General features: G+C 37.4%; 1 protein-coding gene across 5 annotated transcripts in view; it reads left to right on the forward strand.

Moving 5' to 3' along the window:
- Nucleotides 1-25,292, forward strand: part of INPP4B (inositol polyphosphate-4-phosphatase type II B) — a 694,433-nt gene that overhangs the window by 345,257 nt on the left and 323,884 nt on the right. For all 5 annotated transcript variants that reach the window (XM_047798897.1, XM_047798899.1, XM_047798894.1 and 2 more), the window contains 2 exons: nucleotides 4,008-4,218; nucleotides 6,242-6,286. In XM_047798897.1, the coding sequence (XP_047654853.1) occupies nucleotides 4,128-4,218; nucleotides 6,242-6,286 (136 nt within the window). In that variant the 5' untranslated portion in view covers nucleotides 4,008-4,127. The remainder of the gene's footprint in view (nucleotides 1-4,007; nucleotides 4,219-6,241; nucleotides 6,287-25,292) is intronic.

Raw genomic sequence — 25,292 nt, forward strand, 5'->3', positions numbered from 1 at the left:
CTGATTTGATGATGTCGTTCCCTTAGTTGCTCCTCTTTGCTGCCCTTGTCATCGCAGCTGGTGCCTTCACCAGACAGCTTTTCTTCCTGTTCCCTGAAATACTTGTGCACCTTGAGTCCTTAGTCATCTATCTTCTCACTACATGCACTTGCTTTCAGTGGCTTCATGCATTTCTTTGGCTTCGCCCATTAGGCGGTGATTTCCAAAAACGTATTTTTCCAATCTTAGTATCTTTCCCAAGATCTAGAACCCTAGTGCCCCTGCTTTCTGAATACCTTAAGGCATAGTAGAAAAAAAATGGTTAAAACTAAACTCATCATCCTTGGCTGCAATTCTTTCTTCTTTATTCTCCAGGTAAGTTTAATGGTCTAGATGTTAACTGAGTTCCTCTGGAAATTTCTGTCTTTCATTATCTCAGTTCCATCACCAAGTCTAGATAATTCTATTTAATTTTTTTTTGAATGCAGATTCTCTTCTCTAGTTATCTCCTACATCTTGACTTAGCTCCTTGTAATTGTTTTATTTTCCTACAATATTAAAACTACCTCCAAACAGGTTGATATCCTTATCAAATTGCTACCTTCTAGTATATTCTCTACTTAGACACCCAGTAAACTTTTAAAAAGTCAAATGTGATCATGTTACTCCTCTGCTTAAGGTATATTTAGTGTAGCTTCTTTCTTCTTTAAGAAATATGGTTAATCTCTCTGGCTGTTTTAGATTTGTATGTGGTATGTAAAAACCTCAATCTATTTGTGTGCATGATCTTCAAACCAAAAAATTTCCAAACAGACACAGAAAAAGGAACTATTGTACCTAACCATAACCATAGGCAAATGCTATATTTGCCAGCTAGACATGCTAAGGTTTCTAGAATTTTTCTAGTAATGCAACTGATTCCTTTTGAGGCTTGTGCCTTGGTAACAAGCATCAGATCTGAAATTTGATAGATGCAACAAAGATAGAATGGAAATGAACAGAATCATAGGAGATTATCATATAATCCTTGTTTCGTATAGCTGACTCCATTCTCTCTAAAATTGAGTTTATTTTTCAGTTTTGAATGGGTGGTGTGCTTAAAATGGGACCATGTTAATGAGCCTTTGTGGGCATCTTACTTTGGTCCTCTCCACTCACCCCCAAGTTACACCAGTGCACACAACCCACAGACAGTGTTGACATTTATTACTTATTCACAATTAATGTGCTAGGTTATTATTTTCCTAGGATTCATCCATATTGCCTTATTTAGGTCTCTTCTTCAAATTTTAAGATGACTGAGGGTAATTAGGGGTTGAGTCTTTGGTCAACAATGCCAACGAAGTCCATGTATTCAACCTCCACATACACGGTGGTCTTCCACAGATGTTATTCTACAAATGCCAATGCATCTGTCCTAGGTTCTGGATATAATGTAGTGCACTTGTCCTCATTAGAAAAGACTTCTAAATTTAAGTTGTCCAAAAAGAAAGTGCAAAGCATTGTCTTAATTTAAAATATAATTTTTTACTCCCATATTGCCCCTTCCCCTTCCCTCTCCCGACTGGAAACCACTAATTTATTCTCTATATCTGTGAGTCTGCTTATTTTTTATAATATTCACTAGTTGGTTGTATTTTTTAGCTTTCACATGTAAGTAATGTCATATGATATATGTCTTTCTCTGACTTTTTTCACTTAGCATAAAACCCTCCAAGTTCATCCATGTTGTGGCAAATGGCAAAAATTTTATTATTTTTATGGCTGAATAGTATTCCAATATACCATGTTTTGCTTATCCTTTCATTTGTTGGTTGTACTTAGGTTGCTTCCTTATCTTGGCAATTGTAAATGGTGCAGCTGTGAATATCAGGGTGCATGTATCATTTTTTTTCTTTTTCATTTTTTTTCTTTTTACAGCCACACTTGTGGCATATGGAAGTTCTCAGGCTAGGGATCTAATTGGGGCTGCAGCTGCCCACCTACACACAGCCACAGCACCACTGAATCCTTGACCTACTGAACAAGGCTGGGCATCAAACCTGCATCCTCATGGATACTACTCAGGTTCTTAACCTGTTGAGCCACAACAGGAACTCCTCCCCTCTTTTTCTATGTATCTTTTCTAATTAGTATTTAAAAATACATAAATACTCAGGAGTGGAATTCCTGGGTCACGTGGTAGTTCTATTTTTAGTTTTTTTGAGAAATCTCCATACTATTTTCTACAGCGGCTGTACCAATTTACATCCCTACTAACAGTGCATGAGGGTTCCCTTTTTGACACATCCTCTCCAAGATTTATTTGTGTTCTTTTTGATGATAGCCATTTTGACAGGTGTGAGGTGATATCTCATCGTGGTCTTGATTTGCATTTCCCTAATGATCAGTGATATTGAGCATCTTTTCATATGCCTGTTGCCCATCTGCATTTCCTCTTTGAAAAAAAAGTCAGTTCAGATCTGCTGCCCATTTTTTTAATTGGGTTGTTTGGTTTTTTGATTTTGAGCTCTATGAGCTGTTTATATCGTTTGGATATCAGTCATAACATTCGCATTCAGTGGATTTTCTTTTCATTTTGTCTTGGTTTCCTTTACTGCACAAAAGCTTTTAAGCTTAATTAGGTCTCTGTTTATTTTTGCTTTTATTTCCAGTATAGGGATAGAAGATTAAGAGGCACAAACTATTATGTGTAAGATGAGCCACAAGGACATATTATACAGCACAGGGAATATAGCCAATGTTTTTATAATAATAAATGGAATGAAACCTTAAAAATTATAAATCACTATATTTTACCCATGTAACTTATACAGTATTGTACATCAACTATAACTCAATAAAGAAATAAATAAAATATACTTTTAAAATTGATGTATTTTGTCTTATTAATAGTGTTATGGCCCTTTACCCCAGAAGATATTTCTAGTTGTATCCTTAGAGGCCAATGTGTATTTCTCTGCAACCTTATTTTAATATTTTCTGAAGATTCAAGAAGCTTTCTGGGTATAATTTTTGCCAGATGATATTTAAAAACTAGAACCGAATTATAAACACAGCTGCTTTTTCAAGAACAAGACATAGTGAGGCTGTGACCTGTGACGCTGGAGACGACATCAGTATTCTAAACGAAACCCAGTTGCTGCTGTCTCGTGAAAGCACCGGGTAGATGCTTAAAGATTTTTGTTCATTTTAATTCAACTGGTAACTTGATTTAAAACAACATTGATTTTTTTCCCCTAATTCATTCTTGGTCATGTATATCATGCTAAATATCAAAATGAATTTGAAACAATTTGAGGCTATCTATGTCACAGGGTGTTAAATTCTTGACGGCTTTCTTTCCCCATGTTAATTTTCATCATTTTGTCATTGCTTGCATTGGCCTTTGAGTTTTAGCTTTTTAGAAGTATTATTCATTCTTTTCACTATATACCCCAACGATTAAACAATTAAAGCTTTATTAGGCAGAGCAGCAAGAGACATTCTATGGCTCATGATAAGGCTTGAAACTCCCCTGAACAACCTGTTGGCTCACCTTGGAAGAAGAGCTCCATGTCAAATGATCTGTATGTGCTCATGAATAATGTTCTAACAAGGGTAGATGGAGAGATGAGCATAAAGGGCAGTTCTAATGGAAGGAACAATGATAGGATTCACCTTGACAAAACTTGACAATGCCTTGACCAGATGTGGTGTGCTCTAGCTGCTAAATTAGGTGCATATTAAGTTAGCAGTCCCTATAGTCATCTACTATGTTGCAAAATAAACCAGAAGAGAAAGAACATACCCTTCAGGATTTAGAGGTTTTGCCTATGACCAGAAAATCATCGCATAGAGAATATCCTTTCAACCTAGTGCTTATGGTACATTCAACTGGGTGGATTGGTACTAAAAATACAAGTGGGATGGGCAGGATCCGACCTTCACATGAAGGTATTTGAAATCTCTACTACCTTTAATTCTTAGCTTTATACTGAATTCTGAAATAACCAGGATTTTCACCTATTGTTGTTTCCTAAATGCAGAATTTCAGAGTGGGATATCCAGACTTTAGTGTGAAGATACGTCTGTACAAAACGAGGAAAAGTGGCAGTGACATTTGGGCACAAAAATTTGGAAGAGTTTAAGAACTGTGAAGATCGATCATGGAAATCAAAGAGGAAGGAACATCAGAAGAAGGCCAGCACTTTCTTCCCACACCCCAGGCAAATGATACTGGGGATTTTCAGTTCACAAGTGAGTATGCATGCACCCCCAAATTAACTAACTTTTTTCCTTTGCACTACTTATTTCAGTATTGAGTCTATGATATGTCTCCCACCTTTTATCTTAGATGATGTGATAGTCTATGAAATGGTTAAATATCAAATAGTAGAATCATAGATCTTGAATGTGTCTTGAGGTGCTAATAAATAATTTTTTGTTTTGTCTTTTTAGGGCCACACCCTCAGTATATGGAAGTTCCCAGGCTAAGGGTCGAATCAGAGCTGCAGCTGCTGGACTACACCACAGCCACAGCAACATGGGAGCCTTAACCCACTGAGCAAGGCCAGGGATCGAAGCCGCTTCCTCATGGATACTAGTCAGGCTTGTTGCCGCTGAGCACAATAGGAACTCCAGTTTTTATGTACACTTTCTATTCAACATTTTTATAGTCTCATATGGGATCATTTTTTGGAACCTAGAAATTTTCTCTTTAAAGCCAAAGAAATTTAGGTTGAGAGCATTAGGGCTCAGTGATGACACTGGATGCTCGGACTGTCACTGCTATCCTTGAGAGCTGTAAATCACATGAATAGAGCTAGCTTGGAGATTAAACCAAGACTTGCATTTAAACATTAGCTTTGGGTTTCTGTGCTATTCAAGTCGTTAAAATCATTGGAGAAATTGTATGTTTTCTCTCATGCTTAACATTCTAGAGTCTGTCTGGGTTTTATTGTTTAGCATACATTGTATATTTTTCTTTTCTTTTCAAAAGATTCCTGTTACCCAATTATTTAACTCTAGCAAGCATATGCCTAACTTATCATTTAATTTACATTATAAAATAGTTGGTATTGGTTGGATGTGTTTTTGAGAAATTTGAGAAATTTGGTTGTCAGAGCTTACAACAGAATTAATAACCTCTTAAAAATCCACACTCTTTGAAATTAATAAAGACCTACCTAATGATTGTCACTCTAATCTATCCTGAAATGTCTAAACTTGTTAACTATAGCATTGTTAAATGTCAGCAGGAAGAAAAAAATTGGTTACTATGCAAAAAAAAAAAAAAAAAGAAATCCGTAAATAAATAATTATTTTTGTACAAAGAAGTGGTTCTAACAGTATTTGTGACCAAATGCTAATAAATTTAAATAGTACTTGATGAGTACACTCGTTAAAAACAAGCAAGTAAAGGCTTTTCCCAATATTATTATGATTATTGCTAACTCATTTACATTTCTGTAAATTTTAGCTTTGCTTCCTTGGTCACCCATGTGTGGTAACTAATGGTACCCAGGCCACACCCACTCTTGTTTAGGAAGCCTCTGCGCTGTGTGTGGTCTTTGGGAATCTACCTACCACATTATCACTGCCCACCAGTCTTGTCTTCCTACCTGCTAGCCATTAGATGTTCCCATCTTCCGTACCTTTATTCTCAGACTCACGCTCCCTTTTATGTCAAGTTAAACAATTTAGCCATGTTATTAGATGTTTTTCATTGCCAAAGAAGGAATAGAAACATTTAAAAAAATGCTGATTTGAGCCATCAGTAAGTTGGCAGAATAACCACTATCACCAGCTTCTGAGTAACCTAACCAGAGAAGCTCTTTAATCAGTACTTGATTATCAAGTCAAGGCTGGAGTGATGAGAAAGAGAAATCTACGTGAGAGAGGACTTTAGTGAGGTCATCCTTTGTGAAGATTCCATATCCATCTAAAGAAAACTGAAGAAGTTGAAAGAAACTGAAACAATTGAAAAATATGTTTTATATATTTGTCAGGACTTCCCAAAACAACATTTCTGAGGTTTTAAATGGCCATTGGAGCTGAAGAGATCAATCAAATCTTTAGTCATATATAGTTCTGCTACAAATATTATGTTCTGCCCCAAGAACAAATTCCTTATATATAAATTTGAATAATTAACTGAGTTTGTTTGTTCTGCCAAATAATGCAGTTACACATTCTGGGCAGGGGGAAAGTAATGTTTGTGGACATAATTTTGATAATGGGTTAAGTATCTTTAGTCTGAATTTGTTCCTAATATTCCTAGGTATTCAGAAGACTCCAGATGAACCACAGTTGGAATTCATCCTTGGTAAGAAATTCCATCTTATTTATGTATAGCTATAAATGTAATAGTCATTTGCACATTTAGTTTACACCTTTAAGCATGCTATTTATATCATTATATAATTTATAAACGCTCATGAATATTGTTCTGTAAAAAAAAAATTCATTCTATAAAGTAGTGTTATTTTTTCTGATTTATGAGGAAAGAATTAGAGCTGTGGAACACGGCAGCTCATGGCCCAGGGATGAGGGCACAGTGGTGAGGGGGTTGTGCCTGTCATCCAAGTCTACTGACCACACATCCAGTGGCCAGCACTCATTCTAATATGGTGCTACGGTGCTGGATTTGGTTGCTAATCAAGATTTCTCACAATCCGTGCATCTAATTATTTACTGCTTGGGCTGGAGACTGGGCTCCTGTAGAGTTTCCCTTTGTCTTTCTTTGCTGATTACAAGGTTCCTTCCCCCTTTCAGTCCTACTCAAAAATATCCCATCTCTTCCATCTTGATACTGCGAACAGGTTCTTGGCATTTGAGAATTTGACTTTAATTCAATGCTTGGACTTGCTTAAGCAATTCTAAAGATCTGTCAGATGTAGAAATCTGTAATTTTGTCAAAGGGAGAATTAAAAATGTGCACCTTGAGGCTGGTCCACTATTTAATACTCAGTGGGAGCTGCTTTGTATTTGAACCGGCTGTGACTTCAAAGTGCCATTGGGGAGTTAGCTGCAAAATGGTATTTAAAGAAGTTAAAAATATGGTTCATATGAATGTGTTAGAGAGGGTTTTTTTTTTCCTTCTCATACTTCTGAAATATTTTGAAAGGTCACTAATATCTTTAATGAAGTTTTATAGAATTTTACGTGCATGTATTCAACTTCATGTATATAGACAACAGATACATTTTCACATCCAAATCTTTAAATATTGATGTACATATTTTATAAAGTTGTGGGAAAATTGAAATATACACATCTATTGTCTATAGTAGTTTTTAGTGGTTTGAAGTAGCATTTATTTTAGAAGTATATGTTTTCCTTATACAAGGAATAGGTTCCAAAATTATAACATTTGCTTAAAATATTATATTTGAAGCATAACTTACTGAGAAAATAATTACATTTTTGTTTTGTTTTCTTTTTCTTTTTAATAGATTTTATTTTTAGAGCAGTTTTAAGTTCACATCAAAATGGAGCAGAAAGTACAGAGATTTTCCACATACCCCCCTGCCGTCACACATGCACAGCACCCCCCCCTTATTGACATCCCCCATCAGAGTGGTACATTGTTTAAAGCTGATGAACTTATAGTGACAGATCATTATCACCCTAAGTTCATGGCTTACATTAGGGTTCATTCTTGGTGTTACCTTCCATGGGTTTGGGCAGTGTAGAATGATATGTATCCATCAAAACAGGATCTCATAGAGAGTATTTCCATTAAAATACTCTAAAAGTCCTCTGAGCTCCCCAATATATCCCTTTTTATCCCCTAACCCCTGGCAACCACTGATCTCTTTATTGTCTCCATAGTTTTGCCTTTGACAGACAGTTAGAATTGTATAGTATATAGCCCTTTCAAATTGGCTTTGTTCGCTTAGTAATATGCGTCTGAGTATTCATTCTATTTCTTTTCATGGCTTGATAGATCATTTCTTTTTAGCAGTGAAAAATATTCCATTGTCTGGATATACCACAGTTTAGCTATCCCTTTACCTATTGAAGAGCATCTTGGTTACTTCCAAGTTTTGACAATTATGAATAAAGCTGCCATAAACATCTGTGTACATGTTTTTATGTAAACTTAAGTTTTCAACCTTTTGGGGTGAAAACCAAGGGGCACAACTGCTGGATCACATGCTAAGAGTATATTTAGCTTTGAAAGAAATTGTCAAACTGTCTTGCAAAGTGGCCTTACCGTTATGCCTTCCTGCCAGCAGTTTGTGAGACTTTCTGTTGCTCCACATCCTCACCAGCATTTAGTGTTGTCAGCATTCTGGATTTTAGTATAACTCATTTTTTGAAACATTTAATTTTTGTTACAAAAGTAGCTAAAAAGGCATTGTAAGTTAAAGAATTCTAGATGTTTCATTTTTCTAGGTATTGAGAAACAGGCAGAGCTATGAAAACTCAAGAAACTACTGTGGTAACACTAATAAAACTGTCCACTTAAAAAATATCCACAACCTAAAGGTTGAGAGTTAAGTTTTATTGGGGGCAAAAAAGAGGACTATGGCCTGGGAGGCAGCCTTTCAGTTAGCTCTGAAATACGGCTCCAAAGATGTTGGAGTAGGGGGGAGGTCAGTATACATGTGATTTTGGTGAAGGAGGAGGTACATGCAACCAAGCACACATTTTTACAGAAGGTTACTGCTAATCACATGAAGGTTTCTGCTAGTCACAAGGAGCAGAGGTCACCATGAAGGATTTTAATGCTTTTCTAGATATGAGGAGATGCAAGAATCAGGCTCATAAAATCTTCTCCTGAAAATATCTAACTATCTGAAGCCTATCTGCCAGTTTTCCCAAAGCACAGAGCGCCTCCCTCCTGATCTCCACCCTGAGCTCAATTCAGAGGGTGCTGAGGATCAGCAGCTATAGTGGCTCAAGATTCAATCTATGTAGAGGCATTTGGCAAGTGTCAGTCTCCAGTTCACAAGGATATACTTTATTACTTATTTTTCTAGAGTGTTCTCAAGATGTTTTTAGATATAGAAAGAATTCATTTTCTGAAAAGGAGCTGAGTGTCAAAAAAGGCCTACATACCTCTTTACTCACTGACTGTAACTCTTGCTACTTTAGCCTTCATGTACCCATCTTTCATTTTTAAGAGAAGAAAATCATTTTTTTTTATGTTTTGAGCAGGACTTCTGAAAAATGAAGATTTTTTAGGCTAATTCAGTATATTTCAAAACAGTTCAAAACAGACAATGCCTTTTTTTTTTTTTTTTTTTCCCACACCCACAGCATGTGGAAGTTTCTGGACCGGGGATAGAACCTATGCCACAGCAGTAAGACAGGGACAATGCTGGATCCTTAACCTGCTGTGCCATGAGGGAATTCTGATAATGCCTTTTTATTCACATCCTGGAGAACAGGGAAAATCTGAAGGGGGCAGAAGCAATTGGAGTGGAGTCTGTTAGTCAAACATAGATAGCAGGCCTGGGCCAGATACCTATCTTCTATTTTAGTTAAAGTTACATATCTTGTTTAAAGACCTAATTATACTAATTGTTTTGAAAGTGCAGTAAGTTCGGGAGAAATGCTGTCGTCACTTACATTTCTGGCTTTGAATCATAGATTTAAGAGATCAGCAACTCTGAGAATTTATTCATAATAATATCCCTCCCATTCAATAAATAACTGTTTTTCTTTTTTCATATTTATTTAAAAAAATATACCAGAATTCTTAACAACAGGGAATTTTATGTTATCACATGACAGGAAATGCCTGACAAGTAAACAAAAGAAAATTATTTAGAATCTGCAGTGAAAATACTGAAGGAATTAAGAGTGAATATGAACAGTAAGGCAGATTACTTCAGAAAGGAACTAGAAAATATAAGGAGGAGCTAAGAAAAATTAGAAAATTCATTTGCAGAGACACAAGCCGAGTTAAAGACACTGAAGAGCAGAATGAACAATGCAGAGGAATGAAATTAGAGATTTGGAGGATAGAATAATGGAAGTCACCCAATCAAGGTAGCAGACAGAAAACCAAATGAAAACAACATGAAAGGAATATGAGATCTATGGGATAATATAAAGTGGGCCAATCTACATACAATAGGGATTCTGGAAGGAGAAGAAAAAGAAAAGAGGATTGAAAACATATTTGAAGAAATTATGGCTAAAAACCTTCCAAATCTAAAGGAAACAGATATCAAGATACAGGAAGCACAGAGGGCCCCAAACAAAATGAACCCAAACAGGCCCACACCCAAGGCATATTATAATAAAAATGGCAAAAGTAAAAGAGAGAGTTCTAAAGGCAGAAAGAGGAGTTCCCTTCGTGGCTCAGTGATTTATGAAACTGACTAGGATCCATGAGAATGTGGGTTCTGTCCCTGGCCTGGATAGTTGGGTTAAGGATCTGGCATTGCCATGAGCTGTGGTGTGGGTCGCAAACGTGGCTTGAATCCTGTGTTGCTGTGGCTGTGGTGTAACCTGATAGCTGTAGCTCTGATTCGACCCCCAGCCTGGGAACTTCAATATGCCCTAGGGTGCAGCCCTAAAAAGCAAAATAAATAAATAAATAAGCAAATAAGTAAATAAAATAAAAATAAAGGCAGAAAGAGAAAAACAAAGAGTTAATTATCAGGGAACCCCCATAAGGGTATCAGCTAATTTCTCTACAGAAACACTACAGGCCAGAAGAGTGTGGCAAGATATATTCAAAGTTCTAGAAGGGAAAAATTTGCAATCTAGAAGACTCTACCCAGAAAGAATATCATTTAAAATAGAAGGAGAAATAAAGAATTTCTCCAACAAATAAAAACTGAAAGTATAGCAATGCTAAACCCATTCTAAAACAAATACTGAAAGGGCTCCTCTAAAAAAAAAAAAAAGGAAGTAGGAAGAAATAGGATGGAATAAATCACAATTGGAAAGCAATCAATTAAGTCAGTGTACAGATCTAAAAGAAAAAAAAATACAACTCATAAATGTAAGGAAGTGTGTTATTTATCCTGGAAGATGTTATTTCCCAAACTGTTTATTATACTTTTTAGCACTTTGAGATCCTTAACTCTAAGAGTTCCCATTGTGGCTCAGCAGGTTAAGGACTCAGTGTTGTCTCTGTGCGGATGCAGATTTGATCCCTGGCCTCACTCAGTGAGTTAAGGATCAGGCATTGCCACAAGCTGCAGTGTAGGTTGCAGATGCTGCTCAGATCCAGTGTTAACAGCAGCTGACTCCCGGCTAGGAACTTCCATATGCCACAGGTGCAGCCATTTAAAAAAAAAAAAAAAAAAAGCTTAACTGTATCATTTCTTGAAGAATTTTTTTTAAACTCTTTCAAGGAGATTATCACTAGAACCATGTAGGTTTTACTGTATATTTTTGTCATTTTTTTCTTTGAGGTGTTTTTTTTTTGTCTTTTGTTGTTGTTGTTGTTGTTGTTGTTGCTATTTCTTGGGCCGCTCCTGCGGCATATGGAGGTTCCCAGGCTAGGGGTCGAATCAGAGCTGTAGCCACCGGCCTACGCCAGAGCCACAGCAACGCGGGATCCGAGCCGCGTCTGCGACCTACACCACAGCTCACGGCAACGCCGGATCTTTAACCCACTGAGCAAGGGCAGGGACCGAACCCGCAACCTCGTGGTTCCTAGTCGGATTCGTTAACCACTGCGCCACGACGGGAACTCCTGAGTTTTTTTTTTAATCTCACAGATTATTCCATGCATCAACTATTATATAGTTGACTTCATTTCATAATTAATCATGAGAGAATATTAAATATTAATATTAAATATTTTGTCATTGTTTAATAATGTGCTCAGAAAGAAGGCAAAGCATCTTCAAACAAAAAATATCTGGGAAAAAATGGAATAACCAAGATAAGAGACTTTTTCTATTCAATTTTCTAACTAAATTGTTCTGTGTTTGATTCTCAATTCTTATCAAAGTATTCAAATAAATTGAAAGTATCAACAGCCTTGCTTTTTAAAATGGGGAAATAGTCACACTAATTTTGTGGGTGTCGTCTTGCTTTGTTTAAGTTATTTTCCATTAGGGGTTTATTTTTGCCTTGTCTGTCTGCCGCTATAAAATCATTACAGCTTATTGAAGCTATATCTTTATTCAAGGAAATGAGGTAGGAGATACTTAGTTGAGCAAGCTAACTGGCTAAAATTGTCTTGATAGTACAGGATAACTCTGTACTGAAAAAGTGTGTGTCTCATACCCATCGTCAACTCTATTTCTAGTGATTGACTGCATTTAAATTCTGTAATTCACCCTTACACCCACAGCTCTGCCTCCACATGTCATTCATTCTTTCTCTTGAGTGTATTGATACCCTTTTTTTTATTTTCACAAAGAGAAAAATAATTAAAGCTCCAAGAGAACACAGCTTCTGCATATAGTTTAATAAAATTGTTTTCATTTCAACAAAGCTGTCATTGAAGAAGAGGGATCGTTTCTTACAATCTATTTGCATTTCTTTCTTAAAACTACTGCGGAAAAAGTATTCAGGCGAGTAACTCGACAAAAATAAGAAAGAAAAGAAAGTCCCATGAACTGTTTCTTAAGTTTATCCCTCCAATTATGCTTATAATGTTTGTTATCATATCCCTCCATTTACTATCTCCAGAGTCAATAAAATACTTATGTGCTTTTGTATTTTTATACAGATGTCACATATATCATAAATCCAAAGCAATAGTCACTATTGCATGTTAAATATGTAGAAGAGAATGGCATATGTGTATGCATGTAGTCCTTGTGTTTTTTCTTGACGCTGTGAAGACACATTCTTGAAATAACTTACATGTTGATGACTGATACCTAATGGAAGGCAAGTGACTAGAGAGAGGGTACATCGAAACACGTTCTCTTAGTGCCAACAGCCTTAGTGACAGTTATGATAGGAATGTGGGGACACGGAGGCTGGAGTGAAATCCCAAACAAGTGCAAATAATTCATGCATCTAAACCATATTGGGAGCATAAAAATCTTACTAATAATTTTAGATAGTATGAAGTTCTATGTAGACACAGAAACAGGGCAACTATATAGAATGTGCCTGGGGAGAGATAGATGACTTTGGGGACAGTGGGATTATTTTGTTTTTGTTTTGTTTTAAAACATAATCACAATACCTTTATTAATCCTAAAAAATTTATAGAAATGCATTAATATCATCAAATATCCAATCAAGTTTAAATTTCAGAAGGATGGGAACTCCTGTCATGGCTCAGCATGTTAAAGAACCTGACTAGTGTCCATGAAGATGTGGGTTTGATACCTGGCCTCGCTCAGTGGGTTAAGGATCTGGCATTACTGTGAGCTGTAGCGTAGGTCGCAGGTGTGGCTCAGATTTGGTGTAGGCCAGCAGCTGCAGCTCTGATTAGAACCTCTATCCCAGGAATTTCCATATGCTGCAGCTGCAGGCCTAAAAAGAAAAATAAATAAATAAATAAATAAATTTCAGAAGGACTTCTTTGGATATAAGGGGTCAAGGAAGACCTTTTTGTGTCCAAAGGATCTTATGCAGGGCATGGATGCTAATTTGGAAAGTATCCATGCTGAACATAATACCTAGGTGACTTTTCCAGCAGGAGGGAGTAGGCTACAGTAGATAGGCAATAGGGTTGAAGGAATGGGAATACTGGTGTTACAGGACAGTCAAATCAGGATGCTGGTTTGATCAGGCATGAAACCCAAGCTGATCTGGTCTTGAAGTTGAGAGTAGCAAATAGAGAAGGACCATTTTCTGGAATGCTGGCCTGCCAAGGTTGGAGCGGGACGATGGTAGGAGAGAGGGGTGGAACCAGAGCACTCCTACTCCCACAGACTCTTCTGGTCTTCCTCACCCTCACCTGTACCTAGCCTCTGGACAACAGGATTGGCCTTGGCACTTGGGTATTGCTGGGACTCTGATAAGTAATGGATAAAGAGAGATGATTCAAAGCCAACTGATGGAAGATCTTTTTGCCTTTTGTGAATCTGTTTTATCTTTTAAGAATCAGTATATACACTTAGGGAATAATTTTTTTCCTCTTGAATTGAAAACTATGTATCCATTCCTCCCCTGCAGATTTTATTAGTACCTAAAACAACACTAATCTGAGAGTCAAACATTTATTTAATAGATCCTTACTTTATTTTTGTTTTCTCTAAAATTGACAAATCTATATTAATGGCTATAATTTTCTTAGTGATATAGCAAAAACTATATTAGATGAAAATTAATAATAGACAATGCAGAAATACATCACCATTACCCCTGCGTTTTGGTCATTTGTCACCATACATTTTCTGAAAGTTAACTCTTTTGATTTCTGTTTTCCCATCTCATTTCTTGACTTTTTTCCTAATGCTCAAATTTCAGATGGATAAAGGAAAGTTTGAGTCACTGTATTTCACCCCCAACTCAGAGTCAATAAGCGTGTGCAGGTTTTTTTTGGTTTGGTTTGGTTTGGTTTTTTGCTTTTTTTTTTTTTTAAGGCCACACCCTTGGCATATGAAGCTTCCCAGGCTAGGGGTCTAATCAGAGCTATAGCTTCCAGCCTACACCACAGCCACAGCAATGCCAGATCCAAGCTGCATCTGCAACCTACACCACAGCTCATGGCAATGCCAGATCCTTAACCCACTGAGTGAGGCCAGGGATCGAACCTGCAACCTCATGGTACCTAGTTGGATTTGTTTCCACTGCACCATAATGGGAACTCCCAATAAGCATGTGTTTAATCTTTATAGTTAAACATACTTTTTAAAGATAAAAATGATGCAGTCATTAAAAATAATCTGTCAAAAGAATATTTCACCCAAAAAAAGAGAATAAGAATTGTCAAAGCAGGATAACAAATTCTATGTTTGACATAAACCTTATTTAACTGTGTCTACAAATAACAAGATTGTAAGTATAGTATGAGTGTTTTTAATTGTGGTTCTTACAACTTTGTTCCATTATTATTTCCTTTGCTATGTTTTCCTATATTTCCCCAAATCTTTGCAACATGCCCGTATAAATGTCACAATCAAATGTTTGTTTGTTTGTTTAAATATCTAAATAAGCTGAACAAGAAAGGGGGCATATTTGAAGGAGTAAAGTTATGCTCTTTTCTTTCAATTAACTCAGTGTAATTAGAGAGATCAAACTAAGACTCCTGAAGTCATTAAAAAGACCCTTAAAAGCTAAGTTGTTTTTCAGGGTCTCTAAGAATATGAGAGATGGTGTAAAGAATCAAACTGGCATGAGAAGGAATAGTCAAGAAAGGCTTTAAAGGAAAACTAATTCAAGTCAGTTTTGAAGGAAGAAAGCAGCATTAGAACAGTTGCAGGAAAGGAGGAATCATATTCGAGACCAAGGGAGCAGCAGAAGCAGATGCTTTGTTCTTGGAGCAAGATAAAGACTCCAAATGCAGGAAACCCCCCCACACACTGGAGTTTCCTGGTGGCCTAGCACCTAAGGATCCAGCTTTGTCACTGCTATGGTTTGGGTTCGATCTCTGGCCTGGAAACTTCCATGTGCCTGGATGTGGCCAATAAAAAGAAAACACACACACACAAAGACATACAATAACCACTTTTTTATTATTGTACCAAGTTGCATATACAAAGCCAACCATCTTATTTTCCTAGAAGATAAATGAAAACTGTGTTCTCAAATAGATTTCTTGATTCATCTACTTCCTAGTCTTTTGGAATCATGGCACCGAAGAATCCAAATGATTCCAAGTGCTTTATGGGAAATTACTTGCCATTCACTCTGCAAGCCATGTCGGTTCTGCCATAATGTGGCTAAATACACAAATTGAAGCACACCCTTGCAGAAACTCTGTTTTTTTCTTTGGATATGGAGGATTTTTTTTTTTAAGGCTGTGGGCATGCAACCCACTATATACCTGTATCAGATAAATGATGAATATACCAGCCTAGAAATCAGTGATTAAAATTAAGTTTCATCACAACATCATGTGATGGTACAATGGCAGGACATCCCTAGCTAAGTTACTTCAAATGTTAGAGTGGCTTTCAGTAAGGAGAGGTTGTCCCGTTTGGTTATTAAGGCCTTGTTCAATAGAGTGCTTATTCCAAGTGCTTTATTCTTCTGTTGGATCATATATGTGATTATGTGTACTGGTTTTAAGTTTTGTGTATACAGCCACTGTATTCCTAGTAGCCAGATAGAAAAATAAAAAGTTCTGTAACTCATATGATCAATTTTCTGGGTCCAGAATTTGCAAATATGCATAAAAGGTGCCCTATTGACATGCTGCACAAATACTATCTCATCTCTTTATGGATAGCATTTTATAGCTTGCTAAGGCCTTCATTATCCTGCATGTCAGATTTATTCATATTTTATGAATTGCTATAAGTCAGGCATTGTTTTATATGTTTCTCTAAAAGAAAAAAAAAAAAAAAACACCCTAGGAGGCCAAACTTGCCAATTTTCTCCTGTGTTCACACCTTTACTCTCCTGCTGATCTGTGTTCTATAAATGATCATAAAGCTCTGACTTTTTTAAAGCTCCAGTGGGAGAATGGAAGATTTTACTAGATCTTCTTTAGTATTTTTTACCCTCTACATGGTATCCTGGGCAAGCTAAAGGGAACACTAAGCACAGAGGTATATTTTTGTATATAATCAGTTGATGAAAAGATTACTTCATAGAAGATGCAAGACGCTATTCAAGCAATTAAGAGAAGCAACTGCTAAGAACTAAACAAGGCCTGTGCTTGCTCTATTTTATTGCCTGATTATAAGTTGAATGTCATTTCCTTTATTCTCATAGTATGATACATTCCTTATAAAACGTTACATTCTACTGGACAGTAATTTTGGGGACCACTGTAAAAAAAGTCATTTTGCCAACTACCAAGAGAACCCAGTAATAGCTACCATGTTTTGAGCATCTACTATGGGCTTATCTCTTTATAAACAGGGTGCTATGTTTTCCGTAACCACAATTCTGAAGGGTAATAACATTAAAAATACCTAACATGTATTGAGTGCTTATTTGTTCACCATACATTGTTCTAAATAATTTACATAAATTAATTACTTTAATTCTCACAATTTCATTATGAGATGAGTCCATTATAGGATAATTACTCTGTTATCATCCTTGTTTCATGGGAAAGGAAACTAAGACATAAGCAGGTAAAGTGATAAGCCCAACAACTGAACCCAGGAGTCTGAGTACAAAACGTGTTCTCCCATATTATTTTCAACGGAGAGATGAAAAATCTAATATTCTCAGTGATCAACTTTCCAAAGATCTTACGGAAGTTGAGTGAGAGAGTCAGGATCCAAGTTGCGTTTTGTCTGATTCTGAAGCTCCTGCTTTTAACCGTTGGGCTGTGCCTCCTCCTTCTTGATCCCTCTCTTCTCACGAATTTCTAGGAGGTGATTGAAAGGAACAGCTATAAGGCTAGGCAGATTGTGACAAGGACAGACTAAAGGCATAAGATAATAACCGTGGAAGTACTGAGCAAGTGGTGATTAAATATAACTATGACATCAGGAACAACATCTCAGAAGAGGTGGCATTTGGACCAGGTCTGGAAGGATGGTCAAGAGTTCAGCCAGTTTAGGAGGAATACAAGAGTCTCCAAGATGCAGGCAGAGACAACAGCAAAATACCTGAGGCAAAATCCTGTGGCTCATTTCCCGAGGTGATGAGTTTAAGGCTCATTTGCATTTTCCTCTTTGTTACTTATAATCCCACTCTAAAAATAAAGGCTCTAAAAGTCCTCTTGCAATACTTTACAATTGTTGCACATATATTAGAACTTGTTTTAAAATTCTAAAGGAAGGCAGGTCTTTAAACATTATTCTAGCACTTGCAAATTGTATTTGGGTATCAGGAGGAATTGGGTCTTACTGGCTTTGGGGCTATGCTAGATGAAACTCAGGGAAGGCTCAGGCCAGGCTAAATGGGACACTGCCGAGGACTCTGTCACCATTCTGTGCCCCTGACTATTGCCTTCCTATGCAGAGTTTGCATACAAAAGTTTGCGTACAAAAGAATCTCCCCAATGTGTCTTTTCATGGTTTATCTCTGATCTTACATCACATCTGCTAAGTGCTTCTCACTATTCTGGTTTCATAGGTTAGATTCAGTCACTTGCCCAAGGGCATAAAGCTGGGCGTGAAAGAAGAAAGATTCTAAAGTCCGCGTTCCTTGTGGCTGATTATTAAAAATACAGGATTGGGGAAGGGAGCACAAAAGGTTATCTAAGACCTGCACCATGTTTTTTTACTCTGGAAATAGAGATTTAATTGAAGGAAGAGAAAATCAACCAATTGCAGTCTCTTAACCAGGCTGTCCTGGGGGTAGTCATTTCTGGTAACTCAGGATTCAGGGCTTGAGGCAGCTGGAAGGAAGCCCGTTCTTCCTGACACTGGTCTAAATCCTAACTTGGCCTTCTTCAGGAGGCTGAGATTCATGACATCAGTTAATTAAAGAAAAGTACATCAGAGAACAAACATCTCTTCTCTCTTCCTTTTTGCCTGGACTTTACCATTTAACTGAATTCACTTGCAATAAATTACATCTATTCGTCTGTTCTTCTTTCTTTCTGAATAATATACCTTATATTTTGTTAAGGGAGGTCTTGGACGAGGTTTAACTTCACAGACCTAAATTGATTATTCCACATAGATTTACCAAATTATTTGTTAAATCAGAGGATTTTGTTGTCATTGTTGTTGTTAATGTTCACATTCCACCTTCTTTGTCTCTCTTTCATCCATGATCAACATGCCCCATTCAGTTTATTTCTCTTTGTGTGTGATTTACCTAATTACTTTCTTCCCTCCATTGTATAATTACTGAGAGGCTGGTCACTGGAACAGGGCTACCTTTGCAACATCTGTTGCTACTTATGGGTCATTGAGGCATCAGGGCTACCCAATGGCTTTGTTCATTAGGAAATCTCTGGGGTTATAAGGGAGCAAGATCCCCTGATACTATTGTCCGTGTGTCTGAAATTTGTCATTTGGGCTACCGTGGAGCAGATGGCATCAAAATGCATCTGAGGCCACCTGGGAACAAGGCCAGGGGAAAGAGACATAGAGTGGAATGGGATTAAAGCAAAGTCCCTTTGCAAATCCAGCATACACAATCATCTTTTCCCAAATGCTTCTTATTGGAGCCCTGACCTTTTTCAGTTGGCAGTGGTGGTGCTCTCCCTGTTTTACAAGGGCAGAAACTGACTCTTGGAGGGATTGAGTATTTGCCTGAGCTCATGGGTCTGGTACAGGAAAACCCAAAGCTTTTCAAGGGCTCCTCCCCTTACTCCTCCGTTATCTCTACTTGACCAACGACAAAGACATAACTCTTGGCTGTCATCTATAGGTAAGATGGCAGAGGTCAATTTGAGCAAAAAAGTTATTCCCAGGTAAAAACATACTCAGATTCAGAATGTCAGTTTTATCCCAATACTGAAAAAATTTAAACACCCTCTTGCTCTAAGCAGTTTCAAAGTCCATGGTTTTAAATAACACTTATGAGTCTTTGTCTCCAAAATTTGTAACTTCTGTTTCTATCTTTTTTTAATTGGTGTAGTTGATATACACACACACATATATATACACATATACATATATATATTCTGTTTTTAAGATTCTTTTCCATTATAGGTTATTATAAGATATTGAATATAGTTCCCTGTGCTACACAGAAGGACCATGTTGTTTATCTATTTTTTACATAGTAGTATGCAACCGTGAATCTCAGATGCCTAATTAATCCCTCCCCGCCCTTACCCCTTGGTAACCATAAGTTTGTTTTCTATGTCTTTGAGTGTATTTCTGTTTTGTAACCACTTTTGTTTGCATCATTTTGTTGGATTACTCATGACAGTGATACAATATGACATTTGTCTTTCTCTAACTGATTTACTTCACTTGGTATGAACATCTCCTTGCTCTCTTTATCAACTAGCTAGTACACATCTCCATTTCCTCATCTAAGAGGTCTTTTTTTTTTAAGATATAAAACATTTATTGGATATTTATTCTGCGCCACTCTCTGGAATAAGTATTTTACCAATTTTATCAAATATAATCCTCATAATAACTCTGATTAGGCACCATTATTATCTACATTTTGGAAACTGAATTAGGAAGAGGTTGAAAGGGGTTGAGATTTGAATCCTGGCAGGCTCACTCTAGAGCCCATTCTCTTAGTCCCTGTGGATTGTGTGACTTCCATGGATGAAAGAAGGAAAATGAACTTTTGGTTATTTCAGATACCAAGAGTCATTTTGTTGTCAGGAGTAAAAATATCCCAACCTTAAAAGTAAATCAAGGAAGATAGATGAGAGGGGACACACCTTTAGACCAAATTTTTAACCAGACATCCACATCATTTTTACATTTCTAATTGTATCTTTAATTCTATATCTGAGAGGTCTACAATCAATCTTAGAATCAAGTCCTTGGAATGCTCCCTTCCTCTGGAATGTTAATCCTTGTCTTCCTTTGAACTCCGCAGTGTCATTTGTTCAAGACATTTTACTTCATAGGAGGTATTTTAAACTTAAGATATTTAAGACTAAGGGAGTGGGATGGACTAGGAGTTTGGGGTTAGTAGATAAAAACTATTGCGTTTAGAATGGTTAAGCAATGAGGTCCTACTGTCCAGCACAGATAACTATATCCAGTCTCTTGGGAGAGACCATGAGGAAAGGTAATATAAGAAAGGGAATGTGTATATATGTATGACTGGTTCACTTTGCTGTATAGCAGAAATTGACACAACATTGTAAATCAACTTTCATAATAAAAAAAAGAACCATCAAAAAGTCCTGATTTTTTGATTCCCATTTTCTGTCTTTCCAAACATTTTATTTCCCCAGTGATATTCATCTCCTTTAAATGCATCAATAGCCATTCAGTTATGCAAATTCTCAAACCCTGGCTCTTTCTTGATTCTTCTTTTTCCCTAACTTCCTGTCAATCCATCAAGTCCTATGATTTCTATGTTCAGAATATACTCTGAATTTGACCACCTCTGTCCATAGTCGCTGATATCGTTCAATCCTAAGCCTCCATCAGTTCTCACCTGGGTGGGTTAAAGGCATCTTCATGGGTCTGCTGGCAGCTGCTCTTGCCCCTACACACTTCCTTCCTGACAGAAAAACAGTAATAATCCTTTTAAAATATAATCGTGATTTCTTTACATCACTAGTTAAAAAATCCTTCAATGGCTTCCATTTCACATGGAATAAAATCGAAATAACTTACCACACTTTAAAGGATCTCGAGAAGCAAGCCTTCTCATCTTGCCTGTGCTACTCTTCCAGCCCACTCTGCCAGCCTCATTCTCAACCTCACTGCTCTTCTTTTTCATTTGTCAAACAGGCCAAGCATTTGGGTCTTTGAATTTGTCCTCCCCCTCTTAGCTAGCGCCTTGGTGTGTTTTAGGTCACAGCTCAGATGTCATTTCATCACAGAAGCTTTTCTTGATCCATGCTCCCCCCAACATTATCAATTTAACCACCCTGTTTAAAATTCACACTAAATGATTTTTTTTAACACTTTATGTCTTGCTAGACTATAAGCTCCATAAAATAGGGAACTTGCTTTCCTGTTCACTGCTATGAAACTGTCACCTAGAATCATAGTGTGCACATTTAGACATTCAATAAATGTCCACAGACTGAACGCAAGCATGAATGCCATTGCTTTTGAATTCACATTTCTCCAGAAAATAAATCTATATATTTAGAAATGCCCTTGAAATGTTTTGTAATTGTTGCTCACAGAATTGTTTGTAAAAAGCAATTCATTTTAGTATTTGCAGTGAAGACAGTTATTTAACCATGGATATTTTGTTGTTAGGAAATTACATTAGGAAGGCTAGAACCCAACTGCCCTTGGAGTTCATCTAGAGAGAACTGACAGGAAGAATCAGTCATAGGCTGAGCTGAACAAGTGGGTCCTATAACTAGACTGGAGAGCTGTTTATCTGCATAGAACTTTATGCCCCCATTTTTCAAAAAGTAACTTCAAGATTCCTATGTTATGATAGCATCAGGAAGCAAGCCATTTTCCTATAGAGATGCCCTTAGGAACATACATACATAAGTAACAAGAAGCATAACAGACAACTAAAAGAGTAGAGATGGACTGGGGTCCAGAGATTTGAGCCTAGATTTCAGCCTACCACATGTGACCCTGAGAGAAGGCAGTGCAAGGGCAGATGCTACCTGTGATTGATTTGAAAGCATGGGCTGGGCTGCCAGTCTTAAAGCATTTGAATCTAGATTCTGCTACTGGCTCCCTGTGCATTTCTGAACTATTCCTCTTCTCTGGGTTGTTTTGTGGATGAAATGAGGTAGGGTACTTAAGGCACTAAAACGGTGCTAGTATATACATGATTGCTCAATGGTATTTTAACATTATTGTTGTGGGTTAGTCTCTTACGCTCTCTGTAAAGCTGATTCCTTATCTGCAAGTTGTGCATAAGAATACCAGTTTTACAGCGTTCGAGTTAGTATTCATCGAAGTGAGAAGTACATTATGAATACATCATTAGGAAATTAACAAATCTTTTTCCCACGTATTTAATTAGATCTTCACATGTTCTCAGTGAGAATCACTGTAATGATCATCCCCATTTCCAGAGGAGGATACTGAGACTTCAACACAAATCCAAAGTCATGCAGTCAGGACTGGAACCTGTGATCGTGAGCCTTTGACTATTTCCTGCAGGGAGCAAGAAAGAATTACCAAGGAGACCTTCAAACAGAAGGTGTCTCATATTCTTATCTTACCTCGTCTCCTGTATGTCCTGGGAATGCTGAGAAGTTGGTTCTTCTCTAGGTTAGTGTGGGTAGTGTAAACAACTGTTGCTCCTTTGTTCTGAAACTTCCTGCATAGCTGGGGCAATGAAGCCTCTACCTCCAGCTCACAGGCTCTCTGCTGAGCTCAAGGCTCTCCTTGGAGATCCCAAGTATTATAAGAAGTGTGCTCTTTGTTTCCTCTAAACTCTGATTCTCGGAGAACCTGTCTCTCTTTGAAGTTGTCTGATCTGTTTCCACAGAGTGTGAAGCTTGTGGATTTTGCTCCGAATAATTAGACCCTTTCTGCCTTCAAGCATTTGATTTCAAGTCCACATTTGATTTCTCACCCGCAGACCCAGTGTCTTCCTCCTCTTGTGTCAAGTCTCCTGGCTCACTAGTCATTTCTAGCTTTATGTTCTCTACCAACCTTCTGTTACTTCCTGTGAGTCAACCGTCTTACAATGAGAGAATTGACACCCTTCAAGCCCATATTTAACATGAATATTGAGATTTTCTTTTGTGTACAAAAAAAAAAAAAAAACCTCACACACATTTGATTGATTCAAGAGACTCAAGAAAAATGGGGAGTGATAATGTGTCCACCCTCCCCCACAGAGGCTGTTTGCGATAGAGACAATAACAGGAGAGGCCAATTATCCTTCCAGAACCATCTATTCTCCTGCTTCCCTTTCCCCCTTGTTTCCTAATCTATCCATATAGGGCTTTGATTTAATACTTTAAATCTACTTTAAAATAGTTGACATTAGAAGTGGCAGTTTCACAGAAGACTGTTAATTCTACATATAACTACTAAGTCCAACACATTTATGGGGAAAATATCACTGAAATTTAAAAAATTTCCTTAATTAAAATACCACCTTGTAAAATGTAAGCCCTTGGGTGTAATATATACAATGTAATTTTTCTGCAACATTTTGGTTCAGGGGAAAGTGTGTCTAACAACTTGCCTCAGGCATGATTTGGTGAAACCCGGACCATGAGTCAGTGTTTTGTGTGTGAAATCAGCCAGATTAAACAACTGCTTTCCAACTTGCCTGCTACTTCCTGTCCAAACAAATGGACCTCAGATTCTCCCAGGAGAATTAACCCCTGAAGGCAACATCCCAAGGTTCCAATTTCCTTTATTATTCCTCAGACTCCCAAATGGCTCTTAGGCATCATTTTGTGTCCTCAGAGGTCAACAAATTTGAGCACATTCCCTTAGCTACCCACCTTTGGTGACTTAGGCTGTGACTTTCCTGCCACCCATCCTGTAAGGAACTATCTCCACCAGCCACACTGGCCTCATCTTTTGGTTCAGAGATGAATGGAGGAAGCAGCCCTTCCCCCACTAACCGTGTGTACTGCTGAATCGACTGATGGCTGCTCTGCTTGTCCTGAACAGGAATCCCTTTGCATCCTATGTCAGACTGGCAGTTCTGGAAAAATGTTGTCATCTGGATCCCTAGGCGGGTAAAAGATTTAAGGTTGTTCCCTGTGTTGCTTCCTCTTTTGTGACCCTAGTTCTAACACTACAGATTTCCATTAACTGACTCACAATATTTCTTTCAGTATTCAGAGGGACCTGCTTCCATTCTTGGAATAACATTTTCATCCTTTCTTAAGCAGCACATATGTTGCTGCTGCAAAGAGCAGCAGAAAGCTGCAAGCACGTGTTTCTGAAGTGGAACATGGGTTTGGTACATGCACACAAAGAGCCAAGAATATTAGGCCATTGATGGCAGGCCACTTTGGGCTTTACATCACATAGCGTGGGATATCAACACGGAGGAGACTTGAGCACAGACTTGTTTTTCATTCAGTTGCTTGGGGATGGAATCAGCCATCTAGGTAATATTCATGAAAACAAGGCAAAATAGAATTGAGTACCCACTTGACAGAAGCCTAGGGAGTAAGGGAGGAGCTGGAGAATGGGAGTCTTCTGGTACTGACAAAGGTGAGTTGAACCAGATTTGCTCTTTTCATATGCAAATACTCTGTCTTCTCTACAGCTGCCATCTTCCCTGCTCCAGAGTACAATCAAAGATCATTTCCAGGGAGCCATCGTTCTAGTCAGAGGTTCTATTTTTACTTTCTCGATAGATTCTTCATGATACTTAAATTGAGAACCAGTACTGAATGGTTAATTTTAGCATAATGTTCACAACTGTAGGAGTGAATTCCATCTTCTCAGCCATTTTTTAAAAAGTTAACATGTTTTTATTTAACACACATAAATACACATAAAATATGGTGACATTTCTGCGTTGTTCTGTTACAGGGGAAAAAAGTAACAAATTTTGTTCAGGACCTATTTCCTATTTCCGAGCAATCTGAATCTAGCTTTTTACATCGAGGAGATTAATTTATAAGTGAGTCAGTTGTAACAAAATTTAGAAGCAGTAGTGCTCAAATCTCTATGTAGAGAGAATTCTGAAACAATATTTCTATAACAAAATCTCTTAAATTCTCTCATGCAAATTATTACCTATATTCCTCAATAACTCTATCATCTGCTTCCTCCCTGTGGTATTCCTGTCATCCTTTCCTTGAGTTTTATTTGCAT

The sequence above is a fragment of the Phacochoerus africanus genome, chromosome 10, assembly GCF_016906955.1.
Source record: "Phacochoerus africanus isolate WHEZ1 chromosome 10, ROS_Pafr_v1, whole genome shotgun sequence".
Lineage (NCBI taxonomy): Eukaryota > Metazoa > Chordata > Mammalia > Artiodactyla > Suidae > Phacochoerus > Phacochoerus africanus.